The sequence below is a fragment of the Rhipicephalus sanguineus genome, chromosome 2 (genome assembly GCF_013339695.2).
Source record: "Rhipicephalus sanguineus isolate Rsan-2018 chromosome 2, BIME_Rsan_1.4, whole genome shotgun sequence".
Taxonomy (NCBI): Eukaryota; Metazoa; Arthropoda; class Arachnida; order Ixodida; family Ixodidae; genus Rhipicephalus; species Rhipicephalus sanguineus.
In genome coordinates this window covers 176,059,833-176,081,303 of record NC_051177.1, presented here as the reverse complement: position 1 = coordinate 176,081,303, position 21,471 = coordinate 176,059,833, and the positions used below count along the sequence as shown (strand labels likewise).

Below are 21,471 nucleotides of genomic sequence, written 5' to 3'. Positions count from 1 at the left end.
CACAGTGCGCACAGTACGCACAGTTCACACAGTACGCACAGTGCACAATTGCGCACAGTGTGCAGTTGCCAGTACGCACTTCCATAGCTCAAGCGAACTGCGCTAGTAAGTGCACTGAAGAAAATTGTATGGTTGTGCGTGTGTCTGGAAAGCAATAACTAGTGAGAAAGCTATACTAATCCTTCATGTTATTGTCAACGAGACGGAAGCTGTTTTTGTGAGTCCCCAAAACAGGAAACACAACCGTAACGGCATTGTTTGTGTAAGTCATCGCCTGCACGGAAACGGGCATAATCGTGCCCTGGGCAGCAATAAACGAGAGAGTAACAAAGCGGTCACTCTTTGGGACATTCTAAACCAGATAGCCATCAATCTTGTGGGCGCAAGAAGCGGGAACCCCCCAAAGGATGAAATTGAAAGTAGTCGCCATGCGCGACCGGATGTGCGAGCGATAGCCGGTGCACCGCTGCAGTAAAGCATAAAAAGAAAACGGAGAGTCATCGGCACAAGAAACAAATATCCGTGTATTACCACAATGTGGCAGCACATGCCAAGCAAGAGAAACGATTGAAAAAGTGTGCTTTTTAAAGATACAAGCGATGACGTACATGTACATCACTGACCCTGAAAGAGTTAATTGCGACACTGGTGCTGTGTGCGCTTGGTGTATAAGTGCATCTGGAAAAGTTCAACAGCTGACGCGTTTGCTACATATTATAGTCCCTCGAAGTCTGCTGAGGCTGTCCAGCCGATCGACTTGATAGCTGCTGAAAAATGGCCACGTGACGTCGACATAGTACGTAAACCTGTTTCATGAAGTGGGCTCAAAGTTCTTGCTCAACATTGCCAAGCTGCCCCCTCGGCAGAAGCGGAAAGTGCGTCTTTCTATGATGGCGATTCCTGTGATCGGTTGTCTCAGAATTGCCTTTGTCCTTTTGTTTTTCTCTCTGTAATAAATACTGCGAGTGCAGAGAGGAAATTTACTGTGAATCTATTACGGACAGTTTCAGAGCCGCTGTTGCGTGTGGCAAAGCATGGCATGCCACGGTGTGCTCAATATCAGTGAGTGGCGCAACCCCTGTCAGGTTCCCAGATACCTGTCTTCAGACGTCATCATTTTCAGCCCATTTTTATGCCCACTGCAGGATGAAGGCCTCTTCTAATGATCTCCAATTTACCCTATCTCGTGCAAGCTGGTCTCATTTTGTGCCTGCTAATTTCCTGATCTTGTCACTGCATCTAGTAACCCTGTGCAGTCCTCGTCTACATCTATCCCTTAGTATCCATTCCATAGCTCTAATCGATCAACAGGTAGAGTCTTTCCTTCGCCTTATGTGACTAGCCCCACCACCTCTTCTCCTTAAGGTCAGCTAAAAGGTTCGCTACCCCTCTTTGTTCTCTGATGCACTCTGCTCTCCTCCTGTCTCTCAACCATCTTTGTTCAGTCACACATTGTGTGGTTCTTAACTTCTTCTAGAGTTACTAAAAAAATTAAGTTTGAGCATCAGTGATTCTAAAATGAAGTTATTTTGTGTACACTTTGCACGATTAGACAAGTACCTCCTCTTTACGGTTTTTTTAGCCAGTAACCTGTACGTTTATGATCGTGTCAAGTTTACTGGCTCCACACTGGAGGCCAGCTGGGTGTTTGTACAGCTGAAGTGGTAAAGAATTGCCAACAATACAGCCTGTATTCGAGCCCTAAAGCAGCTGTATAACCACAGCGTCGGTGACAACACACTGGCATCATCTGTGATAGGTTGGCACTTTGAACAGCCAAACAGCAGGCTTTAGTCCTTCCGAACTACATATATGAGAACTCATTCAGTTTTGTTGCCTTTGATGTATCGAAAGGGTTCACTGTCGGGCCGATTACCACAGTGCTGTAAAGTTGTTGAGCAGTCGTGTCTTTCCGCTCGGTTTTCTGCTCAACAACGTTACTTTGATTTATCCGTTGCTCATTTGGCATATGTCTGCAAAGGATTTCACTTGGGCAATGTCGAGAAGTGTCTTTGACGCACGACCCTTCAGCCAATAGGTTTCGTAGCCATCTGTTTTACTTTTATAGCCGACGACCCTTGGCGAGGCGACAATGTCACTGTATGAACACTAGTGAGGTCAGGGTATCGGTTTTTTAGGCTCACATACATATTTATCTGTGACCTGAAGAATACCATTTAATCACCTCTTTCACATGCAACCGACCTCGTTTTCTCTTGCCTTCCATTTTTGGCTAATTAATTTTCACTCCTTTGAAGGAGCAGTTTTCATTACATGACCAAAATAAGCAAATTTTCATTTTTAGAACTTTTATTTCACAAGAACACCCTAGATCGATTTCTCTTACAATTGAGATATTGGTTCATCTGGTCTTTCAAAACTATGCGCCAGCACCAAAGCTAAAAAGACTCTACAGCTTTCTTTCTTTCATTTTTTAAGGCAGTAAATATTTCTGTCATGTTCAGGGGCAAAGGATAGAAAGTTGGGTCACCTCTCCCACCACCCTGTTTTGCCTATCCACTACCCGTCAGTCAGTTTGTCGAGGCTGAGTGTTGAGCAGATAAACATCCTCTAATGCAGGGGTCACTGGCCGATGTTACAAACTGCAGCAAGGAAAGGAGAAAGATCGAAAGAAAAGTTTAAAAGTTTCTTTAACATGAAACAATTATACAGTTACAAAAGAACATACTTTTGAGACCCAAGGAATTTATTGAAGGGTCCCTACCGAGGGCTAGGATGAGAAAACACTTCTCTGGCAGCTGCTATTTGATACAGCACAATAACTTAAAAACAAAGGGAGCTGAAATAAGTTAAACAAGAAAATACACTGGTAGAAAAAATTGTCACACATAGGTTGTAAATTTACTGACTATCTTCCTTTTCACGAAAAAGTGTACATTGAGGATGAAAAGAAAAAGTAAGACTGTGTGCAAGCATGCACAGTCCTATGCTTTGTCACTGAATGAGTGCTTTAATTTTTTTAGATATGTATGCAATGTTATTCGGCTGGCTAGATTACAGTCAAGCTTGTTCCAAACAGGTGCACCTCTAAGGTTTAATGGAGAGCAACCGTAACTAGTATTTATCTTAGGCAATAAAAAAATAGCCTTGCAGTACGTTCTCTACAGTGCGAAGTGAGGGGCAAAGAGAGACTGTTGTCAGGACGACTATCTCATGAACTAATTGGTGCTGCATTATGGCTACAGTGCTGTATGTTGTCAAATTGTAAATGTTGATGTTCAGCCTTTTAAATAACTCTTTACTCCTAATGTGTGTATTGTGTATTATTAAGGAAGGAAGAGAAGTTTCTGGAAATGCACTGTCATGCTGTAGCAGACTCGTGTTTGTAGGTGATGATGTTTGCCTTACGAATTTCCATGCCCATTTCTGTAGTCACATGACACAGCAGAATGCGAACCTGACCATCAAGAGCACCACGACTGCACTGCAAGACCTGGCAACGCTTGTGGCCCAGGGAGACAAGGTGGGAAAGGCACAGTTTTTCTTTCATACCTTAAAGGAACCCTACAGGAAAAATATTAATGAGAACTAACAGACAGTAATTAATTGGCATTACTATCTGTTAGTTCTCATTAATATTGTGTCTAACAAAGAAAAACGAGCCCTTAAAAAGTTATCTTCTTTCCTTCCTACAGGAAAAAGCAACTTGAGCTATGTATTTTGGTGAATTATGCTTCTACAATACAGAACAAAAGCCACTTTTGTTGTCAGAGGAGGCTACATTTGCAAGAAAAGGTGCGGAAACGAAATGCCAACGCCACCTTCAAATTTGCACGGCAGCTCATTGTGATGTCACAGATGTTGACGGTGTCCTGCTTAGGCCTAATCTTTCATTTCGTTTAGCAATGTTGGCTGCACTGCGTGTTGAAGGTGCGGAAAACCTGAATTTGCATAATTTTGAGAACACTCATGAGAATGTGCCAAAGGTGTAGTGATGTAGACGGACATGGCAAACATATTTCTGAACTTTTATTGGCTGTGCCAATTAAAAAAAATTAGATCTGCCAGTTAGGTGCGGAATATGAAGAGCTTGGGCAGTGATCATTTATTTAAGGACAAAGCATAGTTGGCCTGTACGATTTATTTATTATTACTTTTTTTATATACTTATACTGTTGGCCTGTCGGCCGTTAAAAGCAGCACTTCTGCAAGTCATACATTACAGGAAAAAAAATAAAAAGAAACTTGATAACAGGAACAAAATACTACATAAGCAAACATAAGAGAACAAAAAAAAAATGCAAGCATACATAAGCGAAATAATTCGTCCATACATTGATCAAATTATAAAACATCATAAAATCAATGTTATGAAACGTTACCAAGCATTACCGTACAAAAACACTCAGCTGTACATAAGCGAAATATTCTGTACATACACCCATCAAATAATACAAAACTAACAATATAACGCTAACAAATGATCTCAGAGACACTCAGAAAATAGAAGACATGCGTACATGTGTGCGTCTTTCTTGAATGGTGTGCTAGGTTATTTTTAAACTGATCTGCATTGATGCTTTCTCACGTTCGCAGCGGCAATTCATTTCATTCTTCAGTGGTTCTTGGGAAGAAAGAAAACACGTAACTGTTAATGTGCATCCGAGGTACTTCGAAAGTACCGTCTTTGCTTCTTCGCAATATTGCACAGCACCAAAAATGTTATTACACCAGGATAGTACACAGCACCAGAAAACAAGAGGAGCACCTAAGAAGACTGAGACAGTGTGTGTTCATGTTAATAAATCTACTCGTTGACAATTGCGGAAATGGCCTGTATTTGTAGACAGATTCCAACGTTCTCCCCAGATGAATACTCTAAAATAGCAAGTTGTTTGTTAACAACGTGAGTACTTCAGTTGGGAAAAAATTTGAAAACACCGACTTAGATTTACATGCATTTTCAAGTGGCTCAAATGGTCAAAATGAACCTGGAGTGCCCTAGTTTGGCATGCCTCATAATCGTGTCATTGTTTTAGCACATAAAATCTTAGAATGAAAGTTTTCATGTAGGCGTGTGCACATTAGCTCATAATTAAATGACAAATGAAATGTGCTAGTAACCTTCATCACCACACACTCCTCGAAATTTTCTGTATACTTAACGTAACCTGTATCTACCCAGAAATGATAAGCGAACTTCTTTAAACAAATGTGTGCTATCCTTTTGCAAGACCTTGCTTAAAGGGATACTGAACAAAATTTTCGCCGCCGAGATAAATGGCTCAATTGAAAGATTGGGTGCTGAAATTTGTTGAAACAACCTTCATTTCAGCCAGAGACTAGCAGAAAATAATGAATTTAATGCATTTTTCGCGAACTGGCGCGTCTAGCGGCCGCGCCGCGAACTAGAGAGGAAGTGACGCGAAACTACGGATAGTGACTCGTCAACCGTGCTCGCAGCAAAATCGCTTACCAATCGACATCGCAAGCCGCCACCCGCTGCCGCGCGTCTCTCTCAAAACGTGTTTTCACGGTCGGGAAGGTGTTCTCCGTGCGTGTTCTCAACCGGCAGCCAACGACGCCATTGCCGCGCTCTCGGCCGTATATTTGTTTTCTCAAGCGGAGCTTGCGCCCACGTCTACGAATTTGCCGTCTGTGTTGTGTGCTGCTACGTAATGTGAACGGTGAAGCACCTGACACAACGCAGAATGCCTCAACGCTGATCTGCGCTAGGGTGCGCCCTGTCATACCTTTCCAACAGAGCCGAAGCTTCGAAGGATATGGATTCGCGCTGCGCGCCCATCGCAGCCAACGTGGGTGCCTTCAAAGCGTGACTTTTTGTGCTGCGAACACTTCGAGGATAGTGACTATAAGTTACTGTGTAAATTGCTGGTCCCGGCTGCCGACCCACGTTGGGCTATGGCGGCTCGTCTGGCTCGTCGTCCTTGCTGTCGCTTGACACAGCAGAACGGTCACACGCATATGGTTGTATTTGGCGCATCCGTTTTGGAGGCCTGTCGAACTCGGAGTCGCAATGACCGCTCATGGAACCACTGTCACTCGCACCTTGCATCTTTGCGCTCTCGCGACACGCTCGGTAGTTGTAGCGGTTTTTGAGGAATAAGCGCTATTTTGTTTCCTATGTGGGGAAAAGAGGACAAGGCTCAGTGCCACACCAGCCACCCTCGGTTCTTGCGAGGAGAGGTGGAGAAAGGGAAGTGGCAGGGCAGGAGAGAGCGTGCCGGTTGGCCCCCTCTTGCAGGAGCACTCGACGTCACGTCCGCCGACAAGCGCAGTGGCATGCAGCCGCCGCGCTCTCACAATCCACTAAAAATACGGCCAACTGCTCGAAATTACGTGAAATAAACGCTGCTTACAGGAACAGTCGTGTCGTCCGAGTCGAATGTAAGTGCTTTCGTAGCTTTTTCAAATTTTTGTTCAGTATCCCTTTAAACTGTGGCCTGCCAGTTTTTAATACCTTGTGTTTTTGTCAGAAGATAAGAGTGCATCTGCTATCATTTCGCTTATCAGCTGTACCACAGTGCAAGTTTACTCTGTCACCTGTTATTCTCGCTTTTGATAAGGTCACACAATCAGTTTATGTGTTATCGTCAGGGACAGAAATATACTTTTTTTTTCTATTGTAGTAGAGCAGTTCTATAACTTGACACATTGTTTTAAGCATGTCTGTTGCTTGTTACTACGGGGGAGAAACTACCCTTGGGTTTTTTTTTTGTTTGCTTAATATATTTGGTATCACTGACTCTTGTAGGAGTGAAGCCATGAATGATTATACAGCATAGAAAATTTTAATCGAAGCATTGACTACCTCATTTGACGAACCCTTTGAGACACCACCTATGAAGAACTGTCTTTAAACACATCAAATCGATACAATGTTATTTCAAGGTTCTCGATATCACATTGCAGCAAAAATAATGTCGTAATAGTTTCATTTGTGCGTGTTTAGTAATCTTACTAATTACTTTCTAATTAAATATATATTTATTCTGAAGCCATTCATGCTTTGTTTTTGCATAAATGGAATTAAATCTCAGGCTAGAAATATGGTGCAAATTCATTTTCGGTTATGTCTGTGCTGAGCAAAGAAAAAAATATACTTTTGACGTAGGTTGGCGGGAAGCGGCACGTCGCATATCTCATCGACTATGGTAGTACCTTCAGCAAAGTGATCATGTGCGACATTACACTGGAAAATGAAGTTAAATGATGACTAATTTATTATGCTGAAGGTTCAATTCATCCATATGTAATGTGCTCTTTCTTAGCCCCTGGTCCATCCAAATAGCAAATACAAGTGGTGTACACAATTGTGTACATCGCGTGTCAAAGGGTTAAAGTTCTTGCACTTTTTCTTGCTTCCTGTTTATTTTACAAAGCAAGCCTGAAAATTCTCACGGAAGAGTTGCATAGAAAACACTGCATTTTCATAAACATTTGCACAGCGTATGTAATTATATAATGTTGCAATGAATGCCCAAACAAAGAGTGCCCCCCTCGAAATATTGTTGGCATTTGCAATTGTTCATTGCTCTTAGTTGTCAAAGATCAACATGATACAGCATGGATTGCTTATAATGTGAGCCACCAGAATCTCTAATATTTGCACCATAAGCGGTACTGTGCTGTAACCAAAGCAATGTTTTTCAAAGGCGGCACACATGCAAAGCATGTCGTCAAAAGCCAACGCATGTGTACAGTGGGACCTTGTTCATACAATAAAAAAAAAGAATGGAGGAAAAAAAATTATGGCACTAGTGGTGGCACTAGTTTCGCACTGGTGGTGCCAAGCCTGAAGGAAGAGCGGAGCTGGGGTGGCCTTCCTTGTTTCTCTTCATTTTTCTCTTTTTTCTTCTTTCTTTCTCTCTGTCTATGTTTCTCTGTTTTTTTTAATCATTTTATGTCTTTATTTCCTTTATTTGTCTCTATTTTTCTCTTCCTCTTTCTCTCTATCGCTTTCTTTCTCTCTCTCCTCTATTTTTCTTTCTCTCTATTTTCTGTCTATTTCCCTCTCTCTTTTTCACGCGTTCGTTTTCTTTTGATGCTGGCACCTGCTGTACCTGTCACTCGCACCTGCTGTGTGCTGTGAATGGTGGGCTGTGAATGGTGGGGCTTATCCAATGCCCGTGGCATTGGACCTGAGGAGTTTTGCACAATGGAGCACAAGTTACCGATAGGTTAAACAGCTTCACTGTGAAGAGAATGAAGAGAGCGTGTGCTGGTTCATGATCATGATGGCTTTTTCCGATGGAGCACCAGTTACCAGTAGCTGAAAAACAGCTTCTCTGTTAAACCTTATTATCTTGGAAGCATACAATAAATTCACTGTAACATCGCACAGTTTCATTTGATAACGATGTCAATGTACATTGGCATTGGAAAATCGTATAAAACGGGAACGTATTAATGTGATTCCACTGTATAAGCGTGAGAGTGGGATCTCAACATCCATTTAAAAGGATAGCAAATAAAAGTGTTGCCGGCCAGATTTTAAATCCAAATGAAAGCTTGGTTGCTTATAAGGACATGTACAATGCCGTTTTAGGGCAAAAATTATTAATTTAGTATGTTTTTTTTTCATGTGCTACCACATGAAGCAGCTTAGCAGCTAGGTGGCATGACATACTTAACACACGATATGACGTTAAATGTTCCTGATACTTTTCTAAACAATTTGTTTAGTCCAGACATGCATACAGATGAAAAGATAGATGAGGCAGTATTGCTAGACAGTACTTACACTAAACAAACTGCTCTTAGTAAGACCATGTGAAGAAGCCCAATCGTGATTGGTTGCTGCCACTCTTGAGTTATTCCATGGACATTGTCGTCAGCCACCGCCTGCGTCCTACGAACGTGTCGTGTACTGGGCGTCGTACGAGTGCATAATGCGCAGTTGCATTGAGCTCTTATGTTCTTTTCACTGGTGTGTCTTGCGGCTTCATTGTGTGGTTTGTAAAATAGGTGGCACAATGTGCAAGGATACCTGGGCACTGCTATGTGAAATAAGGGCGAGGCACTCTGCATCCTATTTTCCCGAGAGAGGCAAGGGCCAGGGGCGTAGCCAGCAATTTTTCGGAGAGGGGGGGGGGGTCAGCCATACTTTATGTTAGTTCGTGTGTGCAATTGTATGTGTGCGTGTATATATACGCAAGCTAAGTGGAAAGGAAAAATTTATGGGGGTTTGAACCCACCAACCCCCTCCCCCGCCCGCCCTGGCTACGCCCAAGGGCGCTGCACAACCAGCATGACTCTGAATGCTTTGAATTTGTGGCTTTCCTTGTTCAGAACATTTTGACGAGCCCTACCTCGATGCGTAGCTTGGACAGATCTCTAAACAACAGTACCTGCATGGTACGCTCCTCACATTTGTACTTACTGCCCCAGGTACACAAGATGCCATGCTCGTTGAAGCACAGCGCCACTGGGGGCTGCATGTTGGCAGCATGCTGGCGATGCACACTTATATATGTGCTTCCTAAAATGCAGCCGCCTGTTCAAGACTACATGAAATAAACAGTGTACTGGAATAATTGGGCCTTTTGAGTGCAATTCAGACACTTTCCTAATTTTTTTTTCATATTTTTGTTGCCTATCCCTTGAAATTTGCAAATGTTGAAGGGTTAACGTTCAAGAACCTGTGGTGCCAGTAAAATTAATGCAGAAAGAAAAGCATTGTAGTGAAACGCAATGTTGGATATTTTTATATCCTTGGTTGTGCAGACTTCCCCATCTCCAGCAATTGAACTGTACTTTCTAACTTTTCACCATTTTTTTTTTTTTTGCTGTATTGAAGGTTGCACATTGACCTTGAACATATTTTAGCGTAATGAAATTGTAAGCTTGTCGCCAAGAAGCTACGATGCGAAAGAAAAGTTACATGCAGTGAGACGCTTGATTTTGTTGCGCCACTTTACCTGACATCAACGAAGCAGTGTGATGTGAGCTCACACCTTTGTTTTAATCTGCCTTTGCAACAACAAATTCAATGCTCAATAGGGCTACTTGATACAGTTGGCTGACGCATAGCCGCCCCTAAATCTACTTCATGCCTTATTGCTCTAATATGTTGTTCTCAATAGCACAATATACAAAGCTCACTATAAAGAATTATTCAGTGTAACAAAGTAAACTGAACACATTGCTTTGTGACATGAATATGGAATCGCACTATACATACAGTAGATGCCAGACCCATGGAAATGGGATATTTTCGAGTTATTCTGACTTTGTTAAAATGTGCTTTGACTGAGTATCGAAAACATCAGTTTGGCTATGCTCCACACTTGGTCATGCTTAATTTCTTCTTGATTGTATGCTTGAACTTGAAGGTAACATGTCACCAAATCTTGATTAATAACTAAAGAACTAAGAAGTAAATGTAAGTGTGAATGTAAGTGTAAATGCCCTAATGGAAATGTCATAGCTCTTTGGCTTTATCACGAGCCCTGTCATGCTCTTTTTTTTTTTCAGCAACAAAAACTGCAGTCAAGCCGGCTTCGCAATGAATTCCAGGAAGTTGTCAAGCGTTACAGCAATCTACAGAAGGTATGTGCTTCCCTGGCATCTAGTTTGGGATAGTGTCTACAATATTGCTCATTTCTACCTACCACAGCTGTTTGCTTTATCATTTTTAGATAAGCCAAGTTTGATACCTCAAGAAATGTTAATTTTACTGCATTGAACTCGATGCAAGACCAGCAGCAAAATTTAAAAGTTACTGGCGGATAGACCCCTTTCATCGCTTCTCATCAGTTTTGGGTTGATTGGTTGAAAAGCTTCATTGGGTTGAAAAACTCGGCTATATCAGCGTTGGGTGGGACCAAATAACTCTAGTGGTGGGTTTGAGGTGGGCTTCTACAAAACCATTGGCAAAAAAATGTTGTGCGAATAGTGAAACATTTTTTTAATTGGGCCGTGGTTAATGCCATAATTTAATTGCATATTTGGTTGTCGGTGCTAATAACCTGACAACTAAGCAAACGTCGTATTTCAGTTTGATTTAGAACTCAAAAGTATCATGATGTCGGTTCGTAAAAAAATTTTTAAATCTGTACACCGTATTCTGGATTTTAATAATTTAGATAGCAGCACATGCTGCCTGGATGAAGCATGCAAGTACTACCACAGGGATAAACTTTGTGCTACTTTGTGCAACCCTCAGTGTGTGTTATAGCTTCCTGGGTAAAACTTCTGAGTCACCTTTCATGTGCATCACTTAGTTACAAACTGCCATGACTGTTTCACTTCATTGATTTCAACGAGTGTTAAAATCATGTGAGTGTTCCTTGCAAGTCATTCCCATCTACTTTGACATATTCTCTTTTACTGCTTTCGTTGCTACTGTAACTCACAACCGTAGCATCTGCAGTTTCAAAAATCAATATAAACTAATTTTTTTTGTGTGTGTATGTCCTCTAAAGGTGAATGAGTGAGTAAATAACTTTATTCATTTCTTGCTGGTTTCCGGGCTCGGTTCGCGCCTAGGAGCTGGCTGAGAGACCGTGTCTCGCAACAGCTTGCACATGAAATATTTTGTGAAGGAAAGCACGTAAAAAAATTAAAAACGCAATCAATAGTTTGCTAGCAGTGCATTTTTGTGGCCTTGAAGCAAGCGATGCGAGCAACAGACTGTGCTCTGTCTGTTGTATCTAGTCCGCTAGACTCCAAGGCAAATGGGAGTTTATTTGTGGCATCTTTCTGCTGCACAACAATAATCTGGTTTCCTTGAGTTTTATTTTTCAAGAACTATGTGCTCCTTACTTTCCTATCACGAGTGCGATGTCAGTTGATAGCCGCATGCCATTCGTGAATGGAAAGCACCAGGTACACAGTGATAATGCTAAGAAAGCATCCAAGATAGATGACAATTATCAGTGTGTGGCAGAAAAACTCCCCAAATACGCCTTTTTTTTTTCTTTTTTTAAAGAGTATATCCAGTGGGAAATGCACCAGGATGGCTGCATTGCGTGCTTCTGCAACACCTTCCTGTTGTCCTCTTATTGAGAAGCGGTTTGTTAATCTGCGGCCTAAAAGAAAATTTGATGAAAAGCTGGCTAATTATATTGCATCGGTGAACTCACCCTCACTCGTGTTTCTCGCACGCCTTTGTTCTGGTAGACCGTGGCTACCCGACAGAAGTATACGATGTACGCGCGACCGAGTGCTGCAGCTAAGCCCTCTGGTGGCGGAGGCACACAGACTGGTGGCTGGTTCGACAGCCAGCCACCGACTTCAGACGAAACGGCAGCCTTGCTGGATGATCCAGGCAGTCCCCAGTCACCGACACAGCAGCAGCAGCAGCAACAACACTTGAGGCATGACATGGACTATGAACAGGTGTGTGTGGCTTTCAGTATCTGAGCCTATCTCACATTATTATTCATGGTGTCTCAGTTGCTAGGATGCTATACAGGATGGTACAGGTTCTTGAAACCCTCGGAAGCCCTTGAGTTTCAAAAGTAAGCTTTTGCAGTTTCTGAAAGTTCTGTAAAAGCTTTCTTTCTTGAAGAATGCACTTTAAACTCTATGTGAGTAATGTTCTGTGGTGGATTAGCATTGACCTGGCTGTCACAGAGCAGCATTTTTCGAGTCAGCAACATGCTGATCGTAGTAAGAAGTTTGTTTATTTGAAGAAATAATGTGAACGGAAGAAAAAAGGAAAGCTATGGCTGGTGGCCACCTTGTGGCTGAGTATCTGAAGCAGCTGACTCATGAATGGCAGTCATTGGTGACACAGTTTAACTGGCCAAATAAGTTGGTATTATTAGTTCCTGGGGCACTCCATTGGGCAAAAGGAGAATTACTCTGGGTTGGGTTGGCACTGCATTGTTGCATGCAAGGTGTCCTTTGCAACTTCCCCGACACGTTCTTGTCCAGTGGGAACTCTCGGTAAAAGATGCTGGTGTAGGCTTACCAAGAATTGCATTGGAACAGTGCCTATGATGTATCAGTGAGTGTGGCGACTTGTCAGAGGACAGTGGAGATCGGCAGGGAAGCCATGTGCATGCACATGCGTGGTCACATCGAACAGCTGCAGGAGAATCATCTGTTATTCTCATTGCTAATTAGAAGGGGCATGGCCAAGATATCAATTTTGGGGAGGAGCCTGGAGATAGTAAGATAAACATGTTTGGAGCATCAACAAAACAGACAGTTCCCCAGACCAGGAATTTTGGGTGATGAGCAGCTATTTAAAGGGACTGTCTGCCGTCCTTCATCACTTTTCTGTTTTGTTCCGCAATTGAAAGCGTACTGTCTGAAGTGTCCAACCTTGCAGCGGTTTCTCTGGAAAGTGAGTAGAAATTTTTATAACAGAATTTTTCGATCTACGTTCGGCCTTTTTCCATTGGCGTGAAAAATGCCCACAACACTGGTTGGTGCACGCGATGACGATTGTAGTGCCGGTAAAAATTAAAACCGAAAGCACATGTCATTTCCGTAGGATTGCTTTATTTTCGCTGAACGCTATTGTAATGAACGTAACAGTCGCTTTCAGCGCGCTAGCGGTTATATGAAGCCTTATTATACGATTACAGAACACTTTTCTTGCTGTAATCGCAGTCTGTGCGTTTATTTTAGCACTGCTGTCCCAATGCAAGCCAAGTTGATTCATCAAAAAGAGACGATAAATGCACGCCTTCACAGCGCATCACATGTGAGACATCCTAAAAACAATACAGTGGCACAGTACGAGCAGCGTGGAGGGCCGCATGGCGTGGCGCATGAGTTTGAAGCAGACGAAATCGAAGACAGCGCCGTAAGCAGCGCCACCGGGCGGCTTTCTGGATGTATGAGAAATAAAAAGCAAAATATCACTCTCTGACGCAACCGAAAGCTGCCTCAAGTGCGTAAAATACAATTTCAAGTTATACATGTTTGTTTTTAAGCAATATGAGTCTACGTGCAAGGATTTCTTCTCCTACCAGTAGATTGACCACATCGCTGTTGGGTGATGCTACCAGTCGTTCTTTCACGATTTTCAACATCAAATTAAAAATGTAATTCCTTTTTTATGGGGCAAAAGCATGCTCGTTGCCATCGATGTGACGAACGACCTTCTCATTTTCACCACAATCAGAAAAAAGTATCTGAGCGGTAGACAGTCCCTTTATGTGCAGGCTAGTGTCCTGCTGTTCAGTCTAGAAGATGAGACGATGATGAATCTAGTCTAGTCTAGAAGATGAGAAGATGATGAATCTAGTCCAGTCTAGAAGATCAGAAAATGAGTCTAGCCTAGCCTTACCTGAAGTTGTAAATGTACCATACTATGCCATACTGTGTCGGAAATTTAGCGATAGTAAAGCAAAGCATCGCATCATCGGAGATGTTTTGAATAATGTTCATCGCATTACATACGTTAAATGCAAGCAGCTTTGCGGGACATTGTAGTGCACATCCCCTGAAGACCTTGGGTACTGCTGACAACCCCACATGGGTCCCACTTGACTTGGTAGACCATTTTCGATGCACCAGTACTTGTTCCTGCTTACTGGCTTCTCGCTCTCTGTGCACCTTTTAAACAATGGCTTCTTGGGTGCCGCCATAATTCCCTTTGGGCTATTGTAAATACTGTAAAATGAGCAAGCGCCCCCTTCCCCTTTTCGGGAGATTTGAAATATGCGCCAATGACCGAGCAAGCGCCTCCCCCCTCTCCTTCCGCCATTTTTCTCAACCTGTTCTCCACTAGAGATTCCTGAAGCAGCGGTTCCTGGGAACCCGAGTTCTGAGAGTCTTCAGATATGCACACAATATCTTAGTACTTTTACAGTGTGGTGCCTCGGGGCTGCATTCCGAGTTGTCATAAATTGTCGGAACATTTGAAGGACGTCTTCCCTCCCCCCCCTTCTCATAACACATCAAATTTCATGCGAGGATTCCCACTTGTTCAGTAAAAACACTAAATGCATGCATATTCATTCCATAAACATATCATTAGAAGCACATGTGTGCATTTTTCTTAGAGGCATTTCCGCCGCCATCATGAATTTTGGTCCATGACCGAGCAGGGCCCCCCCTCCCCTACAAATCTTGTCCGATTACCTTTCACTGTAGGGGGGGAGGGGCGCTTGCTCGTGATTTTACCGTGTGCGACCCCCCCCCCCCGCCCCCCAGTGTGCACTGTGAAGGCAGCGATGTCCGCCTTTGTACTCCTGTGCAACGGCCCAGAAAGGAGGTGCTTCGTCTCTCCATTGAAAAGGCCTTTACCCTATCTTTAAGATACAGGTGAACATCTTTGTTAGTAGAGAGCACCTTCACAGTTCTTGGAAACATGATGCTGGACAGTTTCCGTGGCTTACAGTTCATTTACTAAAACTAGGTTTTAGACCTTCATGCTTGCTAGGCTGAAGGCACGAGCATGATGTAGTGCTCTGAGATATGCTCTCGCATGCAAAAGTTTGCAGTTCGGTGCATAAAAAAGGGAGACATCCATGCATAAAAAAAGTTGTATGCTAGTGTTCATTGCGTAAACCAGCTATAATCATTTGTGTAATGTTAATTAAGTGCTTCTTTAGAACACTGTATACCCTGTGTTTTTCCACCCTGCATAAATCAAATCAAATCAAATTTATTTCAACATACAAGCGATGTCGTGGACAATGAACTAAAAGCCAGCAAGGCTTGACAGGGTCCATTGCCCATTTTTCAGGCAGTGACAAAACGGGAAAAACAAGAAATACACAGGAATTAAACTATAAATATATCGCATGATATTACAAGAATACAAGAATTACATGAAACACAAGAAATACACAAAAATACACAAGAATTACACTATCAATACACCGAAACATATAACAGGAATATACGAATAACACAAGAAGTACCCACCATTATAAGCACTAATACATAAACATTGGCATTGCAGTAAATAAACATAGTACATAAACATAGGCATTGCAGTTGCATACATGTTTTTTTTTTTTTGACATTATGAAGAGTTATATTACATTTTTTGCATTTAAGTGATAGGGTAGTCTATAACGTAGCATCTGATAGGTATAGTTCGGTCTAGACCTCGGTAGTTCCCATATTTCAGAGCTCCTTGTATTGGCCATTTTATGCTTTCGCGTTAAATTAGAAATACGTTTTAGAGTGTCATTGTTCTTTTTAATAGCATTCTTATAACTTCTTATTAATAGGTTTTCGTAAATGTTAGGCATTGGTACCAAATTTAGTTTTTCGAACAGAGGACTAGTTGGCGTTAAGTAAGGCACATCTAAAATGCAACGCACGGCTTTTTTCTGCATTCTATGCAGGGTAATGATGTTAGTAAGTGTCGTAGTGCCCCAGACGAGATGACAATAGTGTACGTACGACAGGAACAGGGATTTGTACAGTAGAAGTTTAACACTTTCAGGAAGAAAAAAGCGAACTTAAGAGTTTAATTGTGCAATGCTCTGTTGGATTGAAGGCACTGCTGGTGGAGCGGGAGCAGCGCATTCGGCGGATCGAATCGGACATGCTGGACTGCAACCAGATCTTCAAGGACTTGGCCAACATAGTACATGAACAAGGGGATGTCATTGGTAAGTGTGTAGTCCTTGCAGTTTCATTCTTGTTGTACTTGTACAACTGTGAATGCTGTTTTACAGTCACCGACGGATTTTTCGGACTCCAAAAATTCGAACTTTAGGGATATTTCGGACTTCATAAATGCACCGTCAAGGTTCCCATAGAACTAATACATTTTTGCGACTGATTTGTCGGACGAACTTAAGCCCTAAAGTTAAGTTTTTCGGACTAAAGCACTCGCTTCGAGCCATGCCGTTAAATTTTGAAAGTCGCCATGTTCGATTTTCCGCTGGCTTGGTCAAGTTTGGCTTTCAGTGGCCTGTTGTGTATCCTCCAAGACTGGGAGTGTGTACAATCTTTGAGTTTTGGAGGCCTTGCCCGCTCTTCCTTCGCTGACAAAATGCATTAGGGGATGCTATTTTTTCTTTTTCAGTCAGCCTTATCGTCATCGTTATTACGCGGCTAGGGTTTTTTTTTTTGTGTGTTGGTTTTCTTGGTTGTCATTTTGTACATGGACGTGTTGGTGGTGCGTCAACTATGTTTTTAAGATGTTTTGCGCATCATATTTTCTCTGTCGTTGCGGTTGCTCAGTGGTTACGGTGCTCGGTTGCTGACCTGAAGCATGTGGGTTCGATCACGGCTGCGGCTGTTGCGTTTCGATGGATGCGAGATGCTGGAGGCCCACATACCATGAGGGCACGTTAAAGGAATCAACATATTTGCACAGCGCAAAATGAACGATGACAGAAGAGAGGACACAACACCAGCGCCGGTGTTGTGTCCTTTCATCTGTCCTCATTCATTTTGCATTGTGCAAATATGTCTTGCAGGTTAAAGAACCTCCGTCCTCCACTATCGCGTCGTTAAATCCCACAAACCTGCCAACCGAGATGTAGCGTGTATCTCTTTGCAACCGGCTTCAAATATTGCATACTTGGTGCCATGGGGCCATCTCTTGTGCCGCCCGCAACAGTCAACCGCAGCGTTCGCAAACGCGCTGACGACGTCACTGCAGCCGAAATACAACCAAATCTCCTCGTCCCCAAGTGTAGCATGAAGCAGGGCATTATTGGAGATTTTTTTAGGCTGTTCTAATCCAAATAAACTTCATTTTCATATCCTAACAACTTTTTGGACTGTTCGATTTTTTGGACCATTTTGTGATCCTCGCGAGGTCTGAAAAATCGTTCGGCGACTGTATTGCCTCACCAGTTGACTGTCACAAAAATTTTTAGAATCCGTCAAGTACAAGCGGATTTGTCGCTTGCTTCAAGCACGTTCTCGCTCCTTTTGTACCAGCGAGTGTGCTGAAAGCTACACGGGGCTGAAGAAGAGAGGGGGGGGGGAGCAAAAGATGCGTCCGTTCATCAGCACGTGTTGTGACCTTGAGCACTTTCTCTTTTTTTTTTTTCAAATGTGCGGCTTACTTTCAGTGTGATCGCGAGCACGCACACAGACACTAGTGGCATCCTGTGGCGGCTGCAGTAACTATGCAACTAACGATGCTCAAATCAGCTGATGGTCATGGGCTTTGGGTTTATGGCGTAGTCATTTGGGTTTATCGCGTCATTTGTCGAGAGGAGAGGGAACAATTTCTAGCTTACTTTGAGAATTGCAAATTCCAGGCTGCGGGCTGCGCTATAATATTTGGCTCGCGTGTTCCTAAGAGCCTCGACTACCGATTGGCAGTGTTTTCTGACCATGCTGAAAAAGTGTTGCAGGGCCACTTCAAAGGAGCACTGATGCACAAGTTTCAAGGCGAGATAACTTCTGGGAGAAATTTGTGGGGACACACACACACAATCTACAAAGTATCAACGGCTAATATACCTTAGAACTGCACCCGAAATGCACCACCTTACAACATCAACGCCAACTTGTTTTGAATCTAAACCAACAAGCACCTGCATCATGAGTTTGTGTGGGCTGCCATGCTCCTTGCGAGCGCTCTCGCCTTGCCATAGGTCGGCAAACTCACTCATGAGTCGACTCACTCAGACTCGGATTGAGCCGTGAGTCTGAGTCTGAGTGAGTCAGGCTGGGTAATATTTTTGTGATTCTGAGTCCGAGTGAGTCTGGATGAGGAAAATTTTGGTGATTCTGAGTCCGAGTGAGCCCTTAGGGCAAAATACATTTCATGAGTGAGTCTGAGTGAGCTCCATGTTTTTTTGCCAACCTATGGTCCTATCTACTCAACTTCCGCATTACCATCAGCCTTATGATGACTCACGTTTATACTCGCATCTACTCACACATACTTCAAAGCACTAGCACTCATGCGCCATCTCAGTATTTATTGATCAGAGGCGTGAGTTACAGAGGGGGGGCGGGTGAGGGGGTTCGACCTCGCTCCGTCAAAATCTTTCATGGGAAGTTCTTGATAAAAATATCTCGTGTAAGTCTTCTGTTGAAATGAAAGTCTCCCTACTGAATGGCATCCATTGATAACTCATATTTGACGGTATGAGATCAAAAGGCATCAAGTAGAACACCAATTATATGAGATATTGATGTTAAAGAGCCTTGACACTGTGATCGAAAAAGTTCATTATACGCTTATGGACCCATGAGTCGACTCACTCAAACTCATTCAGACTGAGATTGAGCCGTGAGTCTGAGTGAGTCAAACTGAGTAATATTTTCGTGATTCCGAGACCGAGTGAGTACGAGTGAGTAATATTTTCATGAATCTGAATACGAGTGAGTCCGGATGAGGAAAATTTTGGTGAGTCTGAGTGAGCCCTAAAGGCAAAATATATTTCATGAGTGAGTCTGAGTGAGCTCCACACTTTTTGCCGACCATGCGTTTAGCAGACCTTTTTTCAAAGCAGGGTGTCTACCGACCGGGAAAACCGGGAATTCTCAGGGATTTTGGGTAGTCTGGAAATTCTCAGGGAAAACTCAGGGAAATTGTGCTCCCATCAGGGAAAATCCACAGTAACTTTATTGAAAGGCGACGAAAGTCGCGGTAGCGCTTGCTCGATATTTTGTGAACGCATTTTTCAAATCAAACGGCCGCTGCGGCTGCGGGGAAGTGGCGCACCTCGATGCAGTCATCGCCTTCGGAGCGGTGAAGTGGGAGAGAATCCGGCTAATGCGTGGCATGCGGGAACCGCGAACCACGACACATCGTGTCGCGCAATGTTGTCAGGGTGTTCTGTGAGTATGCGGTGTAGTTCTGTAATCTTTCTCGCGCGTGCTGTGCGTTAGTGCCCGATATGGTGTTTTTGTGATCGCCGCGTGTCAAGTAACAAGCATGATTAGTTGTAGGAGCGGTAGCAGTAGATGTAACAAGCTTGAGTTATCTTGCAAGCGATCGCGATCGTGCAGGAAGCGGATGTCTTCGAGAAGGCTCGTATCTGGCAAGCCATCCCGATCGCCGAGAAAAAAGACGCTTGTTGGCTGTTATCGGAGAGCTCACTCGCTTTGATCCCAAGCTTCAAAGATGCTATTTAGGACTCCGTGAAGAATAGAATAAATTTCCAGGCGAGAGCTAGCGTAACAAACGGGCCCATTCACAGCAAGTGAAAGCTTTTTTCTTTCTTTTTTTCCCCGATGAGGCCACTGCTGAAACAAGTTTTAGGCAGTCGACTGAAATTTTTGGGGGCTGCAGCTCTCAATTACCAGCCACACCACGTGGATGTTTGCTACAAAGCCGAATTACAAAACTTTTCAGAGCCATGGCATAGCAGCGACCGAAATTCGCGAAACCGGCACGGGTCCCATATGCTCGATTCGGCGCGCGATGTTGGAAAACACTAACATTTCCACCGTAATCGGATGTGCCGTCTTCAGGCTGTTGCCGTGCTTTCATGCGATCTTAGCCCGCAGCTATATTGCTTTTTTTTGCGATAGCAATTATATACACTCCGCGAATTTTTCGCCTTCGCCATGATCTTCCTTCTCAAGTCCAAATCGCGATTACATCACCTCGCGCGTCGTATGCTCCATGTGCGAGTGAAAGTGCACGAGCGCTGCCGACGAACGGGGCTTAGAGGGGCCCTGCAACACTTTTCGAGCATGCTCAGAAAGCGCTGCCGATCGGTAGTCGAGGCTCCCGAGAACACGCAAGCCAAATATTATAGCGATGCGTACGGCCCGGAATTTACAATAAATTCTCAAAGTCAGCTGAAAATCGCTTCCTCTTCTCTCGACAAATGATGTATTAGTCCGCAAAATATGACGCGATTGTCGGCAGTTCCACCATTGGCTGATGTTATAATCACCATAACACCCTCATTATTACTTTCGTTGTTAATATTGAGTTCAATAAGTAGATAATATGTATGTTTATATTCTGTTATCGCGTTAAAAACACCGAACAAACATTAATATTAGCACTTCTGGTCTCACCGACAGCTCGTCTGCTCGTAGTTGCGTGGTTCCGTTTTCTTCGCCATGCACAGTGCCGAAAACGTGAATATTTCTGTGCTTTTGACCATCGCCGGTTGCCGTTGAGAGTGGCAGCCGTTCGAGTGTTGCCTCGTCAGCTGGGAACTGCATCGTCGGCACGTTCTCACGACCGACCGAGGCAGCCGTGCAGCATGTCTCCGATAACAATGCTGGCTTCTGGTAATGGCGGCGCTTCGGGGTCGTCTGCCAGTGCCGTCTTACGAGGCGGTGTATCGGAGTATGGGCCGAAACCGATCTCAGCTGTCATTCGTTCCAAACAAGCGCGCAGGTTTGCTTCCATGGTTGGCAAAGCGATGAAAACACTACGGCGTTCGAGGTGCACATCCAACATTACCAAACCGACGCGCAGTTTTCAAGCATGCGCGATACACAGTGCGATCGACTCCGCTCGACGAGAACGACGCAAGCCGACCGGAAGTGGCGGCACAGACCACGTGGTTGCGCCCAGACGTCAGAGAGAAAAAAAATGAAGAAAAAATTTCCGCCGGCGCTCTTAAGCGGAGCCTCGCTCGTCTGCGCTCCCTCCCTCGACTCGCTGCCTAGCTCTCCCCGCGCTCG

At 43.6% G+C, this 21,471-nt stretch overlaps 1 protein-coding gene across 2 annotated transcripts in view; it reads left to right on the top strand.

Moving 5' to 3' along the window:
- The window catches only part of LOC119383873 (syntaxin-7), a 46,324-nt gene that overhangs the window by 7,274 nt on the left and 17,579 nt on the right, over positions 1 to 21,471 (top strand). For both annotated transcript variants that reach the window (XM_037652151.2, XM_037652153.2), the window contains exons 4-7: positions 3,394 to 3,484; positions 10,459 to 10,533; positions 12,106 to 12,324; positions 16,400 to 16,514. In XM_037652151.2, coding sequence (XP_037508079.1) covers positions 3,394 to 3,484; positions 10,459 to 10,533; positions 12,106 to 12,324; positions 16,400 to 16,514 — 500 coding nt within the window. The remainder of the gene's footprint in view (positions 1 to 3,393; positions 3,485 to 10,458; positions 10,534 to 12,105; positions 12,325 to 16,399; positions 16,515 to 21,471) is intronic.